This window comes from Entelurus aequoreus, linkage group LG05 (assembly GCF_033978785.1).
Source record: "Entelurus aequoreus isolate RoL-2023_Sb linkage group LG05, RoL_Eaeq_v1.1, whole genome shotgun sequence".
Classification (NCBI taxonomy): Eukaryota; Metazoa; Chordata; class Actinopteri; order Syngnathiformes; family Syngnathidae; genus Entelurus; species Entelurus aequoreus.
The window spans coordinates 7,725,574-7,750,573 of record NC_084735.1 but is presented as its reverse complement, the minus strand read 5'-3'; the positions used below and the strand labels follow the sequence as shown (position 1 = coordinate 7,750,573).

The 25,000-nt window shown below is 38.4% G+C and overlaps 2 protein-coding genes across 5 annotated transcripts in view; one reads left to right on the top strand and one right to left on the bottom strand.

Annotated features, from left to right (window-relative positions):
- Positions 1–25,000, top strand: part of LOC133650108 (replication protein A 70 kDa DNA-binding subunit-like) — an 84,058-nt gene that overhangs the window by 4,584 nt on the left and 54,474 nt on the right. For 3 of the 4 annotated variants that reach the window (XM_062046939.1, XM_062046938.1, XM_062046941.1), the window contains exons 3-6: positions 9,943–10,021; positions 13,500–13,605; positions 13,699–13,787; positions 20,412–20,522. In XM_062046939.1, the coding sequence (XP_061902923.1) occupies positions 9,943–10,021; positions 13,500–13,605; positions 13,699–13,787; positions 20,412–20,522 (385 nt within the window). The remainder of the gene's footprint in view (positions 1–9,942; positions 10,022–13,499; positions 13,606–13,698; positions 13,788–20,411; positions 20,523–25,000) is intronic. The other variant, XM_062046940.1, reaches the window with a different exon arrangement.
- LOC133650106 (uncharacterized) lies at positions 1,507–4,747 on the bottom strand. The gene is made up of 2 exons (XM_062046935.1): positions 1,711–4,747; positions 1,507–1,650 (listed from the first exon to the last, which is right to left on the bottom strand). The coding sequence occupies exon 1, from the start codon at positions 4,660–4,662 to the stop codon at positions 1,714–1,716; it is 2,949 nt and encodes a 982-aa protein (XP_061902919.1). The 5' UTR covers positions 4,663–4,747; the 3' UTR covers positions 1,507–1,650; positions 1,711–1,713.

Here is a 25,000-nt window from a genome sequence, read left to right as displayed (position 1 = left end):
ATAGCACCAATGATAGGAAGGTTCTCGAAACCTGCACAGGATTCACACCACAATTTGTGTTGTGAAGGGACCCCTCTTGGTTGTCCAATTGCATCAAAGTAAACACCATCAGGGTTTCTCATCAGATCAAAGGAGCCCTTTACACTCCTTCGAGATAAAACATGGCGGCGTCGGCGAGAAGTTAGAGAGGCCGCTGAGACAGGAGTTACAAGGGGAGTTAATTTGGTACCCACTAGGGTGAGTGGGGTCACCAGTCTAACCATAGCACAAAGCCCTACGGATGACTTTGGGATTCTAATGTACAATCTGTGCTCCCCACAATACCAGAATAAGTCAGCTCGTGCCCAAGGGCCTATCCTTGAGCCATCTATCAGTGTGGTGCACCAGGAAGGGTTAATATCACCCAATTTGTTGGGGGACGAAGAGGGTCCTTTGAATTGAAAACACGTGTAATTCAGCTTTTGGGCCACAAATGGAAGAAGTCGGGTGGAATTGTCAACAGGAGGGTACACACTAGCCAACAAATCGCACCCTGGTGGCGTGGGTTCAGAGAACAAGGAAATAAGACAGTTTGAGCCATTTATGTCAGTCAACTTAAAAGGGGCGGGGTAAGTGTGGGGAAAAGGACGTCCAGCGGAACAAGCAACACAGTCACCCAGGTTTTGGCTCTTAGCCATGCTAGTCATCCACCTGAGCCATAGGTTGCCTGCACCTGCTCCTAAGGTCAAAGCTACCAGGTCTTCAGTGGTGATGTCATTAGTATACACAGATGTGAGAGCTTTTGTAACGTCACCGAGGTGGAGTGGCACTTTAGGTGCTACAGAGGGGGCAAAGGTAGTTAATGCCCTCTCAAGGATATTAATTTTAATAATCCCTTTAGGGTCCGTACCAGCCTGTTCAACCCCCAAAACAACATAAAAGGGACTTGGCACAACACCCATTCCGATAATTGTAAGTGCAAGGGGATTCTGGGAACGATCAAAATTCCTCTGAAAGGTCATCCCTCTCTGAATAACTTGTAATAGTAGAGGTAGGCGGTAATGGTAAAAAGAGGGCCCTGTGTAGTGGGTTACACTCGTCCATGAGGGGCACCACCCACTAGAGTATGTTGTCTGCTTCCGACACCAATGATTCAGTTTTATGTCGTCACAAAGATAGAGGTTACTACTACGGTACAAACTATTTTTCCCCCCGCATTTAATCACACTGCACAGGTCAAAAAAATAAGTCTTGCTGTCCCCCCTAACCCAGTCTATTTCAAGTCCGCCGTATGTTCTAAGACACTTGTCAGTCACTGTCGTCGGGAAGGAAGGACTGAGGCACAAGAACAGTAGAACAAGCCTAAACACCAATCCGTCAGGAAATACTTCTGGGCGTAACATCCTTGTTTTTCGACTATCAAAATCAGAGTAATTCAGGTAACGAAACGGGGATAAACATCAAACTTTTCACTTAATATAACGACACAGATAGTTATGCTGAAAACAAGCAAGAGAAATTGGATAACTTCGAGTATAAAGGCTGGTCTCAAATAAGGATATACAATATAGAAGTTAAAAAGAGTAATATAGGTAGAAAATCTCTCTCTCAGCGTCGTCTTCTGGGCTGTAGGATTATGTGTGTGTAATTAAAGCCTCGCTCTTCTATGACCTAGAGGGGGAGAGGTTACTAGCACGATCACCCCTTATGTGTGTTACTTCGTTAACACACCCACTAAAAATGAGTCGTTTTCTGCTCCCGTTCTTCTTCAGCTGCCTCAGGCTCAAAAGGCGCTGCTAGGGGGTCGAGTGGGGCAGGTGATGTGGCTATGTCAGCAATGACATCCGCTGGTGATCTATCAGGTTCTTCAGCAGGAGTGCAGAGGGAGAGGTGGTACCAGGTGTCCCCTTTACCAGCTAGTCGAAGGGCGTGAGACGTCCGTTCCACGACCTTGAAGGGACCAGTCCACCTGGGCTCCGTCCACTTGCGTTTGATGACTTTGAGCTTGACCCACTCTACGGGAGGGAGGGTCCCTGGAGGAGTGGATTGTTGTCCACGAATCTGTGCAGAGAAATTATTACACAAATTCTGAATTTGTTCAAAGTACCATTTTGGTTTTACGCTGATTCTTCCTTCCAGGGAGGCAGCTGGTCCTGGGAAGGGCTGACCTGAATGCAGTTCATAGGGTGAAAAACCAGTTTTGTTCATGGACATTCGGATGGTCATTAAAGCCAATGGTAACGCGTCAACCCACTTCAATTTGGTCTGTGCACAGATTTTAGCCAATTTTGTCTTGATGTTTTGGTTCATTCTCTCGACCTTACCTTGGGACTGAGGATGGTACACCGAACCAAACCTGTGTTCTAGTCCGAGAGCCTTTTCGACCAAGGCTAGGTGAGTATTTTTGAAATGGGTGCCGTTGTCTGACCTAATCTTTTTGGGGAAACCATGTCGGGGAATTAGGTCATTAACAAGCCATTTAATTACTGATTTTGCATCCTCTTTTGAGGTTGGAGTTGCTTCCGGCCATCCACTGTAATTGTCAACGCAAGTTAGCAAGTACCTTTTCCCTTGTACCGGATTGATCATGTCAGTGTAATCGATCGTCCATTCTTCACCATTTTGTGCCGGAATGGGGAAAGTCCCCATTTCTGGTTTCAGTGTTGGTCTGGGGTTAAAGTCCTGGCAGATATCGCAGTATCTGACGTGGTTGTCCACAATGTTCTCCAAATAGGGGTGCCACCATAGTGACAAGTTCGCTTTTGTTTGCTTTGCCCCCACATGTCCGGGACCGTGGGCCCATCGGAGCATTTTTTGTCTAATTCCTGGGGGCCAGGCCAGGTGACCATTTGGCCCTCGCCAAAGACCTGTCGGGTCTTGTCTAGCGCCTCTTCTCAGCCACAAAGTTTTCTCTTGTGGTGAGGCCTGCTCCTGATGTTTTCTGATTTCATTATCAGACAGGGCAGGTAGGAGTTCTGTCTGGCAGGCAGTGGCAGTCATGATAATTCCAGTCTTGTCATAGCCAGCAGTTTGCTTAGCTACGGAGTCAGCAAAGTTGTTACCATCAGTTACTGTCCCTTTTTCCTTACTGTGTCCCTTGCACTTGACAATAGCTATCCTTTTAGGTAGGAGCAGCGCTGTTTCCAGTGCTTCCATTTCTGTCTTGTATTTAATCGGATGTCCTTCAGCAGTCAGGAAGCCATTTCTCTTCCATTTAGGAAGGTCAATGACAGCTGACATGAAGGCATAAGCCGAGTCTGTAAAGATAGTCACTTCGTAGTCTTTTCCTTGCTTTAGGGCTTCTGTCAAAGCCACAAGTTCAGCTCTTTGTGCCGACAGCTGTTCGTCAAGTGTCTGGGTGGCCAAGGTCTCCCATTCTCCTGAGCTGGACTGCTGTACCACTGACCAAGCTGCCTGCAATCCCTTTAGAGGATGTCTGAAACAACAGCCGTCCGTGAACAGCCAGTGGGAGCCTGGGATGGGTGTGGTCAACAGGTCTGGTCTTATCTTTTCAGTCAAAGCAACTCTCTCCTCACAGTGATGTAGTTCTCCACTATTTATGTTATCAGCCATGTTGATTCCTTCGTGTGTAAAAGTTATGTGAGGTTGTTGCAAAATTTTCATGAGTCTGCGTTGTTTGAGTGGCGTCATGGTAAACAAATGTGATGATACATATGCAATGACAGTGTGGTTTGTCAGTACTGTAAGTGGGTGTCCCATGACAATGTGTGCCGTTTTGTCAATCAGTTTTGCCAAAGTGGAAGCATGTTGCGAGCATGTGTGATGTCGAAGTTCAGATAGGTCAAGCAGAATGCTGGTGTAGGTTAAAACGCAACGCGTTCCCCCTATACCTCCCCCTTCAGGTTTCTGAAAAAGGACAGCGTTAGCAGTACCTTCACTCTCAGAAACATCTAAGTAGAAGGGTAGTTTGTAGTCTGGTACTGCAAGGGCAGAAGCAGAAGACAAATGTTGCTTGAGGTCAATGAAAGCTTGTTCGGCCTCAACCGTCCACTGGAGGGCAGCATTTGAGTTGCGGACTCCAGCAGTGCGGAGGAGGGCACGAAGAGGAGCTGTTTTCAAGGAAAAACAAGGAATGTAGGAGCGGCTGAAACCAGCCAATCCAAGGAAGGACTGTAATTGTTTGACAGAAGAAGGTTTAGGATGACATAGGATAGACTGGCGATGGTCAGGGGACAGGGAGACCCCCGTTGAGGAGATCTCCCGCCCCATGAAATGAACAAGGGAACGGGCAACCTGCAATTTCTTACGAGAGACCTTGTATCCTGTTGAGGCCAGACGCTGAAGAACAGCTAGGGTGGCCGCCAGGCATGAGGTAGGAGAAGAAGCAGCGATGAGTATGTCATCTACATACTGGACAACAAATGTGTCGTCAAAAAGCTCCACTGAGGCCAGATCGTCTCGTAATTGCTGGTTGAAAAGGCCAGGCGACAGTTTCCAACCTTGTGGGAGGCGGGAGTACTGCAGCTTTTGACCTTGAAAGGTGAAAGCAAAGACATGTTTGATGCATTCAGCGATAGGGATGCAAAAGAAAGCATTCGCTAGGTCAATGACAGAGAAATAACAGTGTGCAGTGGTCAGATGGGTGAGTGCTGTGTAAGGGTTAGGAACAGGTATGGGAGGGGTCACTGTGACGTCATTAACGGCCCTAAGATCGTGTACCATCCGGTACACAGAGGTGCCAGTTTTTGGAACAGGCAAAATAGGTGTGTTCCATTTAGAGTTGGAGGGTTCCAATACTCCAGATTGTTTAAGGCCTGAGATGGTATCTGTAATGCCATCTATGGCTTGTTGTTTTTGTGGGTATTGTCTGACATGTACCACACTACTGGTGTCAATTTTGACAGAGACGGGGGACGCATTGACAGCAAGACCAACATCTGTGGGACCTTGAGACCAAACGGTCAGTGGGAGGGTGTTTAACATGTCAGCAGCTTCAGGATGGTCTGTTCGTTCTTGCCCATGCTCTCGAGCGACCTGAAGATGTTGTAGAACCCCGAGGTCAGCAGTCTGAGAGCAGGAGATACGAAACATATCAACTGAGTCAGAATGTTGTAAGTGTGGTATTTGGGTGTCTACCCAATCAGTGGCAGATACTCCCTGTTTTGTCATTGGACCCAAGTCCTTGGCTTGGTAGGCGGGACAAAGAGCAAGAGAACAATGTGGGACTGCCGTAGCGTCCATTTTATACCATTTTTTCTGTTGAGGAGTGAAATCGACATGGGCGGACACACCCTGAGCTCCAGCATAGATGTGAGTGTAGGCCAAAGGCCACTCTTTCCCTGCTATGGTGTCAAAACCTTCTTGGTAACTTTCATCAGATTGGCGATCATAATATAAGGTGACATGTGGCGGATCAGGTGGTGGTACATACGGACACAGCTCGGTCAGCCAGGGCTTCCACTGATAGAAGAGCAGGAGCAGCCCTTGTCCTTCACTTGTTTCCGGGAGGAGGCGTGTCCAGTAGATGTCCGCCATTTGTGGTACCTCAGGTTGAGGCATGAGCACAAACATGGAGGAGCCTTTATAGTGGTGTCGCAGCTTGGTGATAGTGCCGTCAGGTAACACCAGGAAGGTTCCTTCTGTGCGATATTGGATGTCAGGGTACAGTTTGTAAAGCAGATCATTACCGAGCAGGCAAGGTGTGTGATGATCAACCACGAAGGGATGCTTTAGCGAGTGTCCAGCAATCTGAACCGGAAGTGGTTTGGTGACAGGTAACATCCTTGTGACCCCAGCAAAGCCTTCAACCTTTAAAAAGGAAGCACACAGTTTCTTTGGAACTACTGCATTCAAAAGTGAATGTGTAGCGCCAGTGTCAATCATGAACTGATAACATTGTCCATTGACAACTATGTCCAGCAGGGGGCCTGTCTGTATTTCCTGCTGTGGCTCCTGCTGTGGGCAGCTTCAGAAGACCCCCCCTTGGTCCACGTCGTCACCCAGGAAGTAGGCGGAGGCGCCAGGCGCTAAGGCGGACCTGGGGGCGTGGTATTGTTGCTGTTGTTGTGGCTGCTGTTGGGAGGAGCTCTGCTGTGGGTGCCCTCTGCCACGACCTCGTGTTCGTCTGCCGGCACGACGGAACCATTCCTGTTCGGAAATACTCGGACAGTCTCGGCTCCAGTGACCAGGCTGGTCACAGTTGAAACAGTTTCTTCCCCGGATTGACTTTGAAACGCCGCGTCCACCACCTGAGCCTGAGGGTCTGGTTTCAAGTTTATTGAGGATTCTTTCCTCCATCTTTTGTAGTTCAAAAGCAAGTTCACCCGTTGCCGAATACACTTTAGCAGATTTGTGACCTTTAGGGTCTTTAGACATTTTTGCTACATCAATTTGTAAATTAAGGAGTTGTTTCCTTACTGCTCTGTCCTCAGCCTTATCATTTTCACCTTGCTTAGTCCAATTCTGCATGTGGTGGATAAGGTGCCTCTCCCAGGTAGCACCGTCAGCTCCTGGTATATCAGGATTAGCATCCATCCTTTTTTTCACCACAGTTGGCATTGCGTCAAGTACGGCTCGTCTAAAAAACTGTCGGTGTTCCCCTTCTTTACTGGGGTGCACACCTGTAGCACGTGACCATTGCTCTTTAGCTTGACTTATGAATACATAAGGTGACTCACCATCTTTCCACTGATAAGTGGGTGTGGCATTTTGACACGGAAGAGGAAAGAGACTGCGCATAGCAGTAGCTATGTCGTGAATGTATGGTGTTATTGGCAGGGTCTGAGGTTCAGCCATTAATCCTGCTTGTTGTTCCATGTTTTGGCCATCTTGCGTGGAAACACAACGATACAAAATGCCCCTAAAGTCTCCTACTGAGAGTGTGTATCCTGCTGTTAGTTTGTCTAACGTATTAAGCCAAAGACTCCCACCTTCAGACACAGGTGGGAGTTTGTCAACGATGGCCTGTATGTCTGCAACAGCAAAAGGCTTATATTGGAATCTGCCGCTATTATCAGGAAAAAGTGGATATGCGTGTCCCTCCAGCTTTTTTTTTAAGCGTGTGTTGTATGCATGTGGTTCATGTGGGTGTTGGTCAATGTAGCCTTCCATTGAGCCATTAACAGTTACAGGAGACCACAAAGTCTGGCTCTGTTGTGTGTTGTATGCATGTGGTTCATGTGGGTGTTGGTCAATGTAGCCTTCCATTGAGCCATTAACAGTTACAGGAGACCACAAAGTCTGGCTCTGTTGTGTGTTGTTCGAGAATGTCTGATGTGCACGTGAGAGACTGTCATCTACTGGGGGAGGGCATTTGTTTATGGCAACAAAATGGTCTGGCGTGTAAAGTGAGGAGTTCTGCATTGACTCATGCATTATCTGCTGTCTAGTAAGATTAGGCATATTCGGGAGGTTTTCCGCTGGGTGGCTGTTATTTTGGGGCTTAGGCACCAGAGGTGATTTACACTCAGGAGACAGCATTAGTTTTGGAGGAGGGTTCAATCTTAGAGAGGCTGTGTGAGCACCGCCCTCATTTGTCACAGGAGTAGGGGGTGGACCAGAGAGCTTTGTTTCTGTTTCGACCACCAGGGCTCCTCCTGTGACTGTCAAAAGTGGGTATAAAGACGCCTCCGGCTTTACGTCATAGGGCGGTGGCTTAGTCAAAGTCTGGGCGGGTCGTTTGAATTGTCTTGCGCATGCGCGACAGGCGAAAGACCAGTCAATCCATTTTTTCATGTTTATCTCAATTGTTTTCATTTCTTTAGCAGCTTTTCTTTTTTCCATGTAACTCCCGCTTACTCGAATTCCCTCTAGCTTCCTTTTCTCATTCGTCAAACGCTTATATTCTCGAGCACATAAGTTCTGTAAGCCTTCTTTTAACCCGTTAGGTTCCTCGCCCTGTGCTCGAGTCATCTCCTTAACTACTTTACTTCGTTCCTTTTTGTCTCTCCCCGCGGACTCCATTGTTACCAAAAGCACATTCAATTGATCATTGAACGATAACCATTCATCACATTTTCCCCAGCCGTCATCACATTCTTGTCTGTCACACTCCTTGGCCATTTTCACCAGCGCACACACACACACAAGCACGTGTAAGCACTCACGCACACACAAGCAAGTGCCTACAGCCCTACGCACACACACACACACACACACGTAAGCACTCTCTCTGCGTTTCACTTTACCATAAAACTTCCAGTTACTTTTTTATTTTATTTTTTATTTTACCTGACGTTTGAGTTCACAACTTTTCGAGTATTGTAAACTCCCTCTTAACCCTTTCAAGGAACGTTCTCTTTTTTTCTTTTTAAACTCTACTTGCTAATTTTATTGTCGACAACCGTCCATTCAATTGATCATTACACAGTAATGATTCATCACATTCCTCCCCGACCGCCATCACATTCCTGTCTGTCACACTCAGTGGCCATTGTGTCTATTTTTTTCAGAAGGGCCTCGAACCCCTGAAGGCCTTTAACCCACAAACCATACGGCGGCCTTTAACCCCGTAATTTTTCGTACAATACGCAGCTAGAGCCTCTAACTCTAACCCGTGCAATTTATCGTGCAATATGCAGGCCTCTAACCTCCATATCATACGAGGGCCTTTAACCCGTTACTCTTTTAGGCGGCGACCAACTACCCAGGGTGAGCCACACCCAACTATTAGTTCACTCGTCAATGAAACTGCCCGTCACGGTAATCGAGACACAATGGCGTGAGTTGACCACCTATTTACAATTTTAATGCAATGGCAGGCTCGGCAAAAATGCAATCAATCTATCAAAATCACCATTCTGTGTCTGCGGTACAAAGCAGTGTTTAACTTACAGACTTCTGGGCAGACTCCTAATGCAGATTTTATCTAAAAAGAAAGGTTCTGCTTACCTTGAATTATGTTTTGGCCATGTGAGTCTGTCCAGAAGATTGCAAGAGAAGGTCCAATTGTCAGCGTGTCATCTCGGACGAAGCCCCCAAATTGTTGCGTTTGACCAGATGTTCCTCCAAGTGGGATGTAAAACGCTGGTCAGTCCCAAGTTACTTAGATGACACAAACTGATCTCGAATATACACCAATCACAGAATAGGTATTTTCTAATTTTATTGTCAAATATTTGAGAATAGAGACCAGCCTCGAACAACACATCCAAATGCGTAGCCCAAGTTGATCTGGCATTCCACAGGCCAAAAGCAACTCTTTTCACACAAAGAAAGCCCGCCTTTCCCCTCCCCCCAACACTGATAAGAAGAGAGACTTGGGGGTTGTGTTCACATTCCTGATGGTTTACGACCCTATCTAACCAGGCAATCTGAAGACAAAGAGAAACTAGTATACAGAGTAAAATTAAGGAAAGAAATGAGCTGATTCAAACATGATTATGAATAAAGAAATAGCTCTTAAACATATGCATTATCTACAATATATATATATATATATATATATATATATATATATATATATATATACACATACACGTGGCTAGTATATATACATGTGTGTGTATATATCCACGTGTATATATACTTGTGTATATATACACACATGGATATATACGTGTGTGTGTATGTATACACTTGGATATATACGTGTGTATATATATACACGTGGATATATACGTGTGTGTGTGTATATATACACGTGGATATATACGTTTGTGTGTATATGTACACATGTATATATACTGTACGTGTGTGTGTATAAACACGTGTATGTATACGTGTGTTACTGTGAGTGTATATATATATACATACGTGTGTGTATATACGCGTGTATAGTTACGCATGTGTGTATATATGTATAAATGTGTATATATATATACACCTATGTGTATATCAATGTATATATGTATATATATGTTTATATATATGGTGTGTGTGTATATGTTATTGTATATATATATATATTTTTTTTCTTTTAATCAGATTAATCACACTCTTGAACTGTGATTAATCAGCGGTTATTATTTGCCTGCATAAATAAAAATGTGCCTCCTCTGCCAGAAAATCCGTGAGATCGTTGGCAGCCAGGGACCCTCCAAGTACCGCCTGGCTCTGAGCGATGGAGTTCACATGTCCCCTTGTAAGTGTCCCACATTGTAACACTAGTCATTAAAGACCTACTGAAATGATTTTTTTTTATTTAAACGGGAATAGCAGATCCATTCTATGTGTCATACTTGATCATTTCGCGATATTGCCATATTTTTGCTGAAAGGATTTAGAAGACAAAATCGACGATAAAGTTCGCAACTTTTGCTCGCTGATAAAAAAAAGCCTTGCCTGTACCGGAAGTAGCGTGACGTCACAGGAGCTAGTATTCCTCACAATTCCCCGTTGTTTACAATGGAGCGAGAGAGATTCGGACCGAGAAAGTGATGATTACCCCATTAATTTTAGCGAGGATGAAAGATTCGTAGATGAGGAACGTTACAGTGAAGGACTTGAGAGGCAGTGCAGGACGTATCTTTTTTCGCTCTGACCGTAACTTAGGTACAAGCTGGCTCATTGGATTCCACACTCTCTCCTTTTTCTATTGTAGATCACAGATTTGTATTTTAAACCACCTCGGATACTATATCCTCTTGAAAATGAGAGTCGAGAACGCGAAATGGACATTCAGTGCCTTTTATCTCCACGACAATATATCGGCGAAATGCTTTAGCTACGAGCTAACGTGATAGCATCGTGCTTTAACTGCATATAGAAACAAAAAAATAAACCCCTGACTGGAAGGATAGATAAAAAATCAACAATACTATTAAACCGTGGACATGTAAATACACGGTTAATGCTTTCGAGGCTGGCGAAGGTTAACAATGCTGTTGCTAACGACGCCATTGAAGCTAACTTAGCTAACTTAGCAACGGGACCTCACAGAGCTATGCTAAAAACATTAGCTCTCCACCTATGCCAGCCAGCCCTCATCTACTCATCAACACCCGTGCTCACCTGCGTTCCAGCGATCGGCAGAAGGACGAAGGACTTCACCCGATGCGTTTGGCGGCCCGGAGACGTAGGAAGTCAAGGTGAGGTCGGCGGCTAGCGCGGCTAGCGCTCCAACAAAGTCCTCCTGGTTGTGTTGCTGTAGTCCGCTGCTAATACACCGATCCCACCTACAACTGTCTTCTTTGCAGCCTTCATTGTTCATTAAACAAATTGCAAAAGATGTCCAGAATACTGTGGAATTATGAAATGAAAACATAGCTTTTTGTATAGGATTCTACGGGGCACCATAACTTCCGTTACTCTGACTTCGTCACGCGCATACGTCATCATACCGCGACGTTTCAGCCGGATATTTCCCGGGAAGTTTTAAATGTCACTTTATAAGTTAACCCGGCCGTATTGGCATGTGTTGCAATGTTAAGATTTCATCATTGATATATAAACTATCAGACTGCGTGGTCGGTAGTAGTGGCTTTCAGTAGGCCAAAGGCCTACTGAAATGAGATTTTCTTAATCAAACGGGGATAGCAGATCCATTCTATGTGTCATACTTGATAATTTCGCGATATTGCCATATTTTTGCTGAAAGGATTTAGTAGAGAACATCGACGATAAAGTTCGCAACTTTTGGTCGCTGATAAAAAAGCCTTGCCTGTACCGGAAGTAGCGTGACGTCACAGGTTGTGGAGCTCCTCACATCTGCACATTGTTTACTAGGGGTGTGGGGAAAAATTGTTTCGAATTTGAATTGCGATTCTCACGTTGTGCGATTCAGAATCGATTCTCATTTTAAAAAATCGATTTTTTTAATTTATTTAAAAAAAAAAAATTTTTTTTTTTTTTTTAAATTAATCAATCCAACAAAACAATACACAGCAATACCATAACAATGCAATCCAATTCCAAAACCAAACCCGACCCAGCAACACACTGCAATAAACAGAGCAATTGAGAGGAGACACAAACACCACACAGAACAAACCAAAAGTAGTGAAACAAAAATGAATATTATCAACAACAGTATCAATATTAGTTACAATTTCAACATAGCAGTGATTAAAAATAAAATAAATATCCCAATGACACTGCAAACTTGTATTATTGGGGATAAAAATGCATTTCTTTCAATATGCATAATAACATAAAGGGTAATATTAAAAAAAATGGATAGATGTTGATAGTCCAACTCATACTGACTGGTACACACAAGCTATGGAGATGATATCAGTAGAAAAAACTGCATTTAGTTGAGATAATAATGAGTCATATATTGGAATATGGGATCCATTATTTAAATTTGTTTTAACTATTAAATGAACCTAAAATATGACTTATTATATCATTGTGGAAAATATTGGACACAATGTGTTACTAATATTGATACTGTTGTTGATAATATTCATTTTTGTCTCACTACTTTTAGATTGTTCCGTGTCATGTTTGTGTGTCCTCAATTGCTCTGTTTATTGCTATTCTGAATGTTGCTGGGTCGGGTTTGGTTTTGAAATTGTATTGCATTATTATGGTATTGTTGTGTATTGTTTTCATAAAAAAAATAATTTAAAAAAATCGTTTTTGAATCGAGAATCGTGTTGAATTGAAAAAAAAAATCCATTTTGAATCGAATCGTGACCCCGAGAATCGATTTTGAATCGAATCGTGGGACACCCAAAGATTCACAGCCCTATTGTTTACAATCATGGCCACCAGCAGCGAGAGCGATTCGGACCGAGAAAGCGACGATTACCCCCATTAATTCGAGCGAGGATGAAAGATTTGTGGATGAGGAAAGTGAGAGTGAAGGACTAGAGGGCAGTGGAAGCGATTCAGATGGGGAAGATGCTGTGAGAGGCGGGTGGGACCTGATATTCAGCTGGGAATGACTAAAACAGTAAATAAACACAAGACATATATATACTCTATTAGCCACAACACAACCAGGCTTATATTTAATATGCCACAAATTAATCCCGCATAACAAACACCCCCCTCCCCTCCGGTCCATATAACCCACCAATACAAATCAAACACCCGCACAACACACTCAATCCCACAGCCCAAATTACCGTTCACCTCCGCAAAGTTCATACAGCACATATATTTCCCCAAAGTTACGTACGTGACATGCACATAGCGGCACGCACGTACGGGCAAGCGATCAAATGTTTGGAAGCCGCGTATCCAACTCAAAGTCCTCCTGGTAAGAGTCTCTGTTGTCCCAGTTCTCCACAGGCCAACGGTAAAGCTTGACTGTCATCTCTCGGGAATGTAAACAACGAAACACCGGCTACGTGTCTGTGTTGCTGCAGCCGGCCGCTAATACACCGCTTCCCACCTACAGCTTTCTTCTTTGCTGTCTCCATTGTTCATTGAACAAATTGCAAAAGTAAACCAACACAGATGTCCAGAATACTAGTTGTGGGTCTGGTAAGGGTCCCACATTGTAACACTGCTCATTAAGTGAGTTGTGGTTGTGTTATTGTGTGTTGCTCTCCTAAAACGTGCTCATCTGAGCAGGCCTTTGAAGGAGCCTCAATCAAAGGAATGAAGGAGCAAAGGGAGGAGGGGTCCTGACTGTGTGTGTGTGTGTGGTTGTGTGTGTGTGTGTGTAGGGTTCGTGGTGGTCACGGAGTTAAGCCACCTGGTGGAGTCCAAGCAACTGAGCCCTGGCTGTGTCTGCATGCTGAAGAAGACCAACAAGTCCTATTTGTCCAACAAGTGTGTGCACTATTCCACTCCTCACACTTGACAGCTGCCACACATCGACACTCTAATGTCACCTACATCTACACTCGAATGTCTGCTTGGCAGGAAGCTGGTGCTGGTGGTGTTGGACATGGACGTGTTGCAGAGTGCTGAGGAGACCGGGGGAACCATCGGGAATCCCAGTCAACTCAATGGTATCGTTGTATTCTCTTTTTACTTACCGTTTACATTATGTCCCAACGTCACTGCTTTTGTATAAATGTGTGTGTATATGTATAAATATTAGGGATGTCCGATAATGGCTTTTTGCCGATATCCGATATTCCGATATTGTCCAACTCTTTAATTACCGATACCAATATCAACCGATATATGCAGTCGTGGAATTAACACATTATTATGCCCAATTTGGACAACCAGGTACGGTGAAGATAAGGTACTTTTTAAAAAAATGAGTAAAATAAGATAAATACATTAAAAACATTTTCTTGAATAAAAAAGAAAGTACAACAATATAAAAACAGTTACATAGAAACTAGTAATGAATGAAAATTAGTAAAATTAACTGTTAAAGGTTAGTACTATTAGTGGAGCAGCAGCACGCACAATCATGTGTGCTTACGGACTGTATCCCTTGCAGACTGTATTGATATATATTGATGTATAATGTAGGAAGCAGAATATTAATAACAGAAAGAAACAACCCTTTTGTGTGAATGAGTGTAAATGGGTGAGGGAGGTTTTTTGGGTTGGTGCACTAATTGTAAGTGTATCTTGTGTTTTTTATGTTGATTTAATAAAAAAATAAAACATAAAAAAAACGATACCGATAATAAAAAAAACGATACCGATAATTTCCGATATTACATTTTAACGCATATATCGGCCGATAATATCGGCAGTCCGATATTATCGGACATCCCTAATAAATATATATATATTTATACATATACGTGTGTGTGTGTATATATACACATGTGTGTATATATACACGCGGGTGTGTGTGTGTGTGTGGTGAAGAATGTGTGTGTGTATATATATATATATATATATATATATATATATATATATATATATATATTAGGGCTGCAACTAACGATTAATTTGATAATCGATTAATCTGTCGATTATTACTTCGATGAATCGATCAATAATCGGATAAAAGAGACAAACTTCATTTCTATCCTTTCCAGTATTTTATTGAAAAAAAACAGCATACTGGCACCATACTTATTTTGATTATTGTTTCTCAGCTGTTTGCAAATGTTGCAGTTTATAAATAAAGATTTATTTAATTTTTTTATTTTGTATTTTTTATTTTTATTTTTTTTAACTCTGCAACTAATCTAATCAGCAACTATTTTTATAATCAATTTTAATCGATTTAATCGATTAGTTGTTGCAGCCCTAATATATATATATATATATATATATATATATATATATATATATATATATATATATATATATATATATATATATATATATATATATATATATATATATATATATATGCAAGAGTTATTTATTTCTATTCATAGTGATATTTGAAAACAGCTAGTGTTTTTCCATTTGTACTCTTTCTATTTGTCCGCAAGTAAACTGTGTGTCAGGCATGTGATTTTTCCGTCTGAAGTCGGAATTCCGTCTTTTTTAATCTCGGGGGGGAGAAAAAAAATGATCTCCCGTTTTTCGTTTTTTTTTTTTCCGACCCTAAATCAAGATTCGAGACGTAGTTTATATTACGCCGTAGTTGATTGGTCGATATGTTCCTTGCGACCAATCAGGACATCTGTTATGAATGATGACGTTAATAACGTCATCATACCGCCATTCTCCATATGTAAACGATGTCGGTTCTCGAGAGAAAGGACGCTTTACGAGTAAAATAAATTGATAAACATGTCAAAAATCAGTTTGGAGGGGACTGGATGGAAAGGGAAATCACTGATACTGTTGGGAAGAAGGAAGTTACGACTTTGTTCGGTGATTTTATTCGGAAAATCGATCGTCCCGGAAAGGTTTTGTGCACGGGGTGTCATGATAATATTGACCATGGATCACGAGGTTTCAAGGCTTTGGAAGTACATGCGAAACGCCAAAAACATATGAAACAACTTGAAGCAAGGAAAACAAACTTTTCACTAGCTGGTACTTTTGGATGTCAACCGAAAGTGAGCAAACCTTACGGACTTCATCCTTTGTTTACATGGAGAGGAAAGATCCACCCAAACAACCCACTTCGGTTGCAGACAGGGTTGTTAATAATGAGGTAAGCTAAAAAATAGAGATGTCCGATAATATCGGCCTGCCGATATTATCGGACGATATATGCGTTAAAATGTAATATCGGAAATTATCGGTATCGGTTTCTTTATTATCGGTATCGGTTTTTTTATTTTATATTTTTTATTTATTTTTTTATTAAATCAACATAGAAAACACAAGATACACTTACAATTAGTGCACCAACCCAAAAAACCTCCCTCCCCCATTTACACTCATTCACACAAAAGGGTTGTTTCTTTCTGTTATTAATATTCTGGTTCCTACATTATATATCAATATATATCAATACAGTCTGCAAGGGATACAGTCCGTAAGCACACATGATTGTGCGTGCTGCTGCTCCACTAATAGTACTAACCTTTAACAGTTAATTTTACTCATTTTCATTCATTACTAGTTTCTATGTAACTGTTTTTATATTGTTGTACTTTCATTTTTTTATTCAAGAAAATGTTTTAAATTTATTTCTTATTTTACTAATTTTAAAAAAAGTACCTTATCTTCACCCATACCTGGTTGTCCAAATTAGGCATAATAATGTGTTAATTCCACGACTGCATATATCGGTTGATATCGGTATCGGTTGATATCGGTATCGGTTGATATCGGTATCGGTAATTAAAGAGTTGGACAATATCGGAATATCGGATATCGGCAAAAAGCCATTATCGGACACCCCTACTAAAAAATATTTGCTTGCGAAATACGCATGTTTGTTTTAAATATTAACCAATTATTGCTTTGCGAAATATAAATGGGTTTTTCTAAAAATAAAAAGCCACGTGAAAATATATTATGAAATGACAGAAATTCAAAGAGTCGCATTATTGAATCCAGTTAACAATTTATTTGAAATAAATTTGCATATAATACTATTTTGTAGTATTAAGTTCTTATGTAGTCTCTTGAAACTATTGTCAGTGGTGTAACAATCTTGAAGGTAAATATTTTCACACTTGTTTCATGCAATATGTCGGTGTCCTCCCATTATTATTATTTCCTATATTCAAATATGAGTAAACAACACTAAACACGTTTAATTATTTTCATAAATTTATATCCTATTTTGCCGAAAAGAATGAAATGTTTACATTTGGTATTTTGTTAAATACATTTGCAGGGAAAGCTAATGTGTGAAGTGAACTGAAGTAAAGTGGTTATACTGTAAATAAACTGTAGATTAGGGCTGCAACAACTAATCGATTAAAATCGATTATAAAAATAGTTGCCGATTAATTTAGTCATCGATTCGTTGGATCTATGCTATGCGCATGCGCAGAGGCTTTTAAAAAAAAAAAAAAAAAAAAAAAATAATTATTTTTTAAATAAACCTTTATTTATAAACTGCGACATGTACAAACAGCATAGAAACAATAATCAAAATAAGTATGGTGCCAGTATGATGTTTTTTTTCAATAAAATACTGGAAAGGATAGAAATGTAGTTTGTCTCTTTTGTCCGATTATTAATCGATTAATCGAAGTAATAATCGACAGATTAATCGATTATCAAATTAATCGTTAGTTGCAGCCCTACTGTAGATAATAACACTGATCAATGTGACACCTGTGGATGGGAAATGAACACAGGATGTAAATATTAGTGACTAAATACTGTTGGGACTGAACCATATACAGTGATTCATTAGGATCATTGGGTTATGTATGTTCTATTAATGATGTTTTCATGTCTTTAAACACTAAAATATTTTCTTCAAATGGTGCTGTCTTTGTTAATTTTAGCATGTTAAATTGGTGAAAAACCAGGAGCTTCGGGGGGCGTTGCCCCCCTTGTCCCCCCACCAGCCCAGTCTCCCAGACCCCCGGAAATGTTTTCAGTCTTTTTCATTGTGGTCAAATCACATGCCTGGTGTGTGTTACCTTGAAGACTTGGAATGTAGGCGTTGGAGTACTCCCTTATATCTTATCTGCAGTAGAACAGTGAGGCCGTGTTCCTTCCCTGAGAGGTGGGAGCTTTCTTTCTGTGCAAGAAGTAGGCTCTTCCGGATGAGTGTTAGAACAACTTAGGAAGCCGGTATGAATGTATTAGTCTAGGTCAGGGGTCACCAACCTTTTTGAAACCAAGAGCTACTTCTTGGGTACTGATTAATGCGAAGGGCTACCAGTTTGATACACACTTAAATAAATTGCCAGAAATAGCCAATTTGCTCAATTTACCTTTAACTCTATGTTATTATTAATAATTAATGATATTTACACTTAATTGAACGGTTCAAAAGAGGAGAAAACACAAAAAAAATGACAATTAAATTTTGAAACAGTTTATCTTCAATTTTGACTCTTTAAAATTCAAAATTCAACCGAAAAAAAGAAGAGAAAAACTAGCTAATTCGAATCTTTTTGAAAAAATTAAAAAAATAATTTATGGAACATCATTAGTAATTTTTCCTGATTAAGATTAATTTTAGAATTTTGATGACATGTTTTAAATAGGTTAAAATCCAATCTGCACTTTGTTAAAATATATAACAAATTAGACCAAGCTATATTTCTAACAAAGACAAATCATTATTTCTTCTAGATTTTCCAGAACAAAAATTTTAAAAGAAATTCAAAAGACTTTGAAATAAGGTTTAAATTTGATTCTACAGATTTTCTAGATTTGCCAGAATAATTTTTTTGAATTTTAATCACAATAAGTTTGAAGAAATATTTCACAAATATTCTTCGTCGAAAAAACAGAAGCTAAAATGAAGAATTAAATTAAAATGTATTTATTATTCTTTACAATAAAAAAAATAAATGTACTTGAACATTGATTTAAATTGTCAGGAAAGAAGAGGAAGGAATTTAAAAGGTAAAAAGGTATATGTGTTTAAAAATCCTCAAATCATTTTTAAGGTTGTATTTTTTCTCTAAAATTGTCTTTCTGAAAGTTATAAGAAGCAAAGTAAAAAAAAATATGAATTTATTTAAACAAGTGAAGACCAAGTCTTTAAAATATTTTCTTGGATTTTCAAATTCTATTTGAGTTTTGTCTCTCTTAGAATTAAAAATGTCGGGCAAAGCGAGACCAGCTTGCTAGTAAATAAATACAATTTAAAAAATAGAGGCAGCTCACTGGTAAGTGCTGCTATTTGAGCTATTTTTAGAACAGGCCAGCGGGCTACTTATCTGGTCCTTACGGGCGACCTGGTGCCCGCGGGCACCGCGTTGGTGAACCCTGGTCTAGGTTGTTCTCCTGAAATTTCAGTAAAGCTTGATAATATTCCAAAACTGCCTTGACGGTCCTTCTTACTCTGCATATATGTCATCTGGAAGAACTTGGGATTGACCAGTAATTTAGATTCCCTGGGAGGAAGAACTGGTCCGACGCAACAGTGTGTGTGTGTGTGTATATATATATATATATATATATATATATATATATATATATATATATATATATATATGACTATTTCATCTCTACAGGCCTGTTTCATGAGGGGTTTCCTCAATCATCAGAAGATTTATTTTATTTTTATTTAAAAAAATTAAAAAAATACATATTACGCTCTACCACGGTATCGAGCACTATTTTTTTGGATAATCTAATTAAGACATATATATATAATGTATGTATGTGTGGGAAAAATCACAATACTATTTCATCTCTACAGGCCTGTTTCATGAGGGGTTTCCTCAATCATCAGGAGATTTATTTTATTTTTATTTAAAAAAATACATATTACGCTCTACCACAATATCGAGCACTATTTTTTTGGATAATCTAATTAAGACATATATATATATATATATATGTATGTGTGGGAAAAATCACAATACTATTTCATCTCTACAGGCCTGTTTCATGAGGGGTTTCCCTCAATCATCTCCTGATGGTTGAGGGAAACCCCTCATGAAACAGGCCTGTAGAGATGAACTAGTCTTGTGATTTTTCCCACACATACATATTACGCTCTACCACGGTATCGAGCACTATTTTATTTTATTTTATTTTATTTATTTTTTTGGATAATCTAATTAAGATATATATATATATATATATATATATATATATATATATATATATATATATATATATATATATATATATATATATATATATATATAATCTAATTTATATATATATATATATATATATATATATATATATATATATATATGTATATATATATATATATATATATATATATATATATATCTTAATTAGATTGTCCAAAAATATATAGATATATATATATATATATATATATATATATATATATATATATATATATATATATATATATATATATGATGTGTATGTATATATATATATATATATATATATATATATATATATATATATATATATATATATATATATATATATATATATATATATATCTTAATTAGATTATCCAAAAAAAATAAATAAATAAAATAAAATAGTGCTCGATACCGTGGTAGAGCGTAATATGTATGTGTGGGAAAAATCACAAGACTATTTTCATCTCTATATATGTGTGTGTGTGTGTATATATACACAATATTAGTGTATAAATAGTCATGTTTGTTTGTTTGAAGCTGCAGATAGCGCCACCTCAGGCCGGCAGGTGTCAGACGTGAGCTCCTCAGACACAGAAGCAGCCTCCATGTCTGGTGACACACAGGGAGCGTCTGCAAGCAGCATGAGAGGTGAGTCTCCACGCACACTGAAATATTCACACGCTTTGGTGCATTCTCAGTCTTTCATATCGCTCGATATCCATGATTATTGATATTTATTATGACCTCTGGAAAGTACGGACCATAAAGATCTTATCAGATGTAATTATTTTTATTTCATATGTAACTTCCTCTGATTATAATACCTCCAGCCGTCAAGGCACAAAGGAAATGTCATGGAAGACAAACAATGTCAACAAAATATTGAACACTTCACAATCAGCTCTTAATATGTAAGAAATGCTTCATAAGGTGCAACAAAATAGTGCAAAGTGTGACATAATGAAACCTGAGAGGAACTATTTTCTGATGGTTTAGTGGCAGGAAGTTACAGCTGTGCTCTAAAGGGTGAGCGCGGCTGAGGTGGTGCTTGTCCTCTTTCTATCCACCATTTCTTCATTTTGAACGGCCAGAACAACAAGATTGCGCAACCAAACATGATAGTTGACACTGATTGGCTGTGGGTGTGTCCCTCCCACTTATCAGCCGTCACTTCCTGCCTTGCCTTTTGTTCGTGCAACCAACCTTGCTTTGCTTTCTTCTGACATAAAAGAAAAACCATTGAACATTTTATCAATTTTTTTTTTTACTGATGGATTACGTGCGTATGGTGATTGATATTGACATGTTTATTGCCCCGCCCTATTTAAGATGCACAGTACGTTGAGCTAACTGAACATTCTCGCTGACCAAGCAAATTAGTGTCATATCTAATAATATCATCTTTGTTTTTAATATCACTTCAAAGTAAAACAACTATAAAGGAACAATGTCTTAAATAAACTGACGTTTCTCCAGCTCGCCAACAGAGGGCGCCATGTATCCATGGAAAACAACACGATAGCAGGCCGGATGCCCTTTTTTGGGTACTTCCGTTCTCAGTGCTTACTTTTTTAATGTCCATCCATTCATCCATGTGGTGTGATAGCGGAAATGTTTGTTGTTGTGCAGTTTCCGCTCGTAATTTTAATTTTAGCAGGTGAACTTTAATGTTGGCGTAGGCCAGTAGTGTCCAAACTGTTTCCAATTGAATGTTTTTCTGTCTTAGAACCAACACAATATAGAATAGAATAGAATGGAAAGTACTTTATTGATCCCTGGGGGAAATTCAGCACCACAGTTCACTCACAATAGACAATAAACACTTAGGTATTTTTTTACATGTGAACAATATAAATACAGTCTATTATACAGCATTATTCACATGTGAATAATATAAATACAGTCTATTATACAGCATTATTCACATGTGAATAATATAAATACAGTCTATTATACAGCATTATTCACATGTGAATAATATAAATACAGTCTATTATACAGCATTATTCACATGTGAATAATATAAATACAGTCTATTATACAGCATTATTCACATGTGATTAATATAGTCTATTATACAGCATTATTCACATGTGAATAATATAAACACTGTTTATTCTACAGAATTATTTACACGTGAATAATATAAATACAGGCTATTATACAGCATTATTCACATGTGAATAATATAAATACAGTCTATTATACAGCATTATTCACATGTGAATAATATAAATACAGTCTTTTATTCAGCATTATTCACATGTGAATAATATAAATACAGTCTATTATACAGCATTATTCACATGTGATTAATATAGTCTATTATACAGCATTATTCACATGTGAATAATATAAACACTGTCTCTTCTACAGAATTATTTACACGTGAATAATATAAATACAGGCTATTATACAGCATTATTCACATGTGAATAATATAAATACAGTCTATTATATAGCATTATTCACATGTGAATAATATAAATACAGTCTATTATACAGCATTATTCACATGTAAATAACATAAATACAGTGTATTATACAGCATTATTCACATGTGATTAATATAGTCTATTATACAGCATTATTCACATGTGAATAATATAAATACAGTCTATTATACAGCATTATTCATATGTGAATAACATAAATACAGTCAATTATACAGCATTATTCACATGTGAATAATATAAACACAGTCAATTATACAGCATTATTCACATGTGAATAATATAAATACAGTCTTTTATTCAGCATTATTCACATGTGAATAATATAAATACAGTCTATTATACAGCATTATTCACATGTGAATAATATAAACACAGTCTATTATACAGCATTATTCACATGTGAATAATATAAATACAGTCTATTATACAGCATTATTCACATGTGAATAATATAAATACAGTCTATTATACAGCATTATTCACATGTGAATAATATAAATACAGTCTTTTATTCAGCATTATTCACAGGTGAATAATATAAATACAGTCTATTATACAGCATTATTCACATGTGAATAACATAAATACAGTCAATTATACAGCATTATTCACATGTGAATAACATAAATACAATCTATTATACAGCATTATTCACATGTGAATAACATAAATACAGTCTATTATACAGCATTATTCACATGTGAATAATATAAACACAGTCTATTATACAGCATTATTCACGTGTCAATAATATAAATGTATTCCACAAAATTCAAATGGCAAAAATTGTGTTACATAAATTCCGTGGTTAAAAATAAATCTTTGGTAATAAAGACACAAACGATCCTCCATACATAATTGCGGTAAACCTCGGGCACGTGTTGCATGTTGTGTTGTGTGTGTGAGTATCACAGTCCGTCCGTCCCGTTCCCCCCCCCCGCCTGTAGCGGCTTGCAGATGGAGCACATGGACTCATTTGACTCAGCAAAGAGGAGACAGCGCATTAAGTAGTTCATCAGCCTTTTCCTCGTTAAAGCCTTTGATCCGTGTTACCGCGACGACGCAGCCAGCCTGCTGCTCTCATTAATTGTTGCGCTCCTGAGCACGTAGACCCTCCAGCCTGAAAGTGTCTTTTACCACCACTCGTAAACGCTTTACACCAGTGGTCCCCAACCACCGGGCCGCGGACCGGTACCGGGCCGCACAAGAAATAAAAAAATATATATATATATATATATTTTTTTTTTTAATGAAATCAACATAAAAAACACAATATATACATTATATATCAATATAGATCAATACAGTCTGCAGGGATATAGTCCGTAAGCACACATGATTGTATTTAATTATGTAAAAAAAAAAAAAAAAAAATTTTTTTTTTTTTTTTTTTTTTTATGAAATCAACATAAAAAACACAATATATACACTATATATATATATATATAGCTCAATACAGTCTGCAGGGATACAGTCCGTAAGCACACATGATTGTATTTAATTATGTAAAAAAAAAAAAAAAATTAAAAAAAAAAAATTTTAAATACCGGTCCGTGGGACAAATTTTCAAGCGTTGACCGGTCCGCAGCTACAAAAAGGTTGGGGACCACTGCTTTACACCATTTTCCTGCAACACCACCTTCCGTGAGGCGACTCAAGCCATGCTGTCGGCCAGGGGTGTCCAAACTGAAATATCAAGTATTTTTCATTTTCAAGACCAATAAAATATATACAATATTTTTTTTAACTATTAGGGCTCCCTTTAATGTTGGTCTCAGGCATAAAAATGTAAAAAATAAGTCATATATATATATATATATATATATTTATTTATTTATTTATTTATTTATTTATTTATTTATTTATTTATTTATTTATTATTCAACGCTTAAATCTCTAGCTCAACTTCAGATCTGTCGATATGTAGTTAAAACATTTTAAAAAATGTTTTATGCCCTTTTTCTTAAAGAAAACCCATTTTTTATGGCAAAAATACAAAATATACAATACTTAACACCCCAAAAAATAGTTAATAGTGTAATATTTGATACGACAGAATTGGAGCCCTAAATAGGTCAATAATTTTAATATTTTTTTGTTTGTTTTATGCTCTTTTTGTCAAAGAAAACTTAAAAATATTGCAATATTGTCCCCAAAAATATTTCAAAGGGCATGAGGTGGCGACTTGTCCAGGGTGTACCCCGCCTTCCGCCCGAATGCAGCTGAGATAGGCTCCAGCACCCCCCGCGAACCTAAAAGGGACAAGCGGTAGAAAATGGATGGATGGCAATATTTGATGTAAAGTAATTGGAGCCTTTAATAGGTCAATAATTCATAACACATTTTTTTTTAAATCCCACTAAAATGCTTAGGGATCCAAAAAGGCCCCACTCATAAAAGTGTTAAAGTAAGTCTTTTTTTAATTTAAATTAAAAAAAATTTTACTTTCAATGTTCAAATCTCTAGATCAACTTCAGATCTTTCTGGAAATTATACATTTTAATATTTTGTATTTGTTTTATGCCTTAGCTAATGAAAAAAAAATTAAAATATGCAATATTTTCCCTAAAAGGGGAATATTTGATGTAAAGTAATTGGAGCCTTTAATAGGTCAATAATTCATTATACATTATACAATTATACATTTTAATATTTTTTGATTTGTTTCAA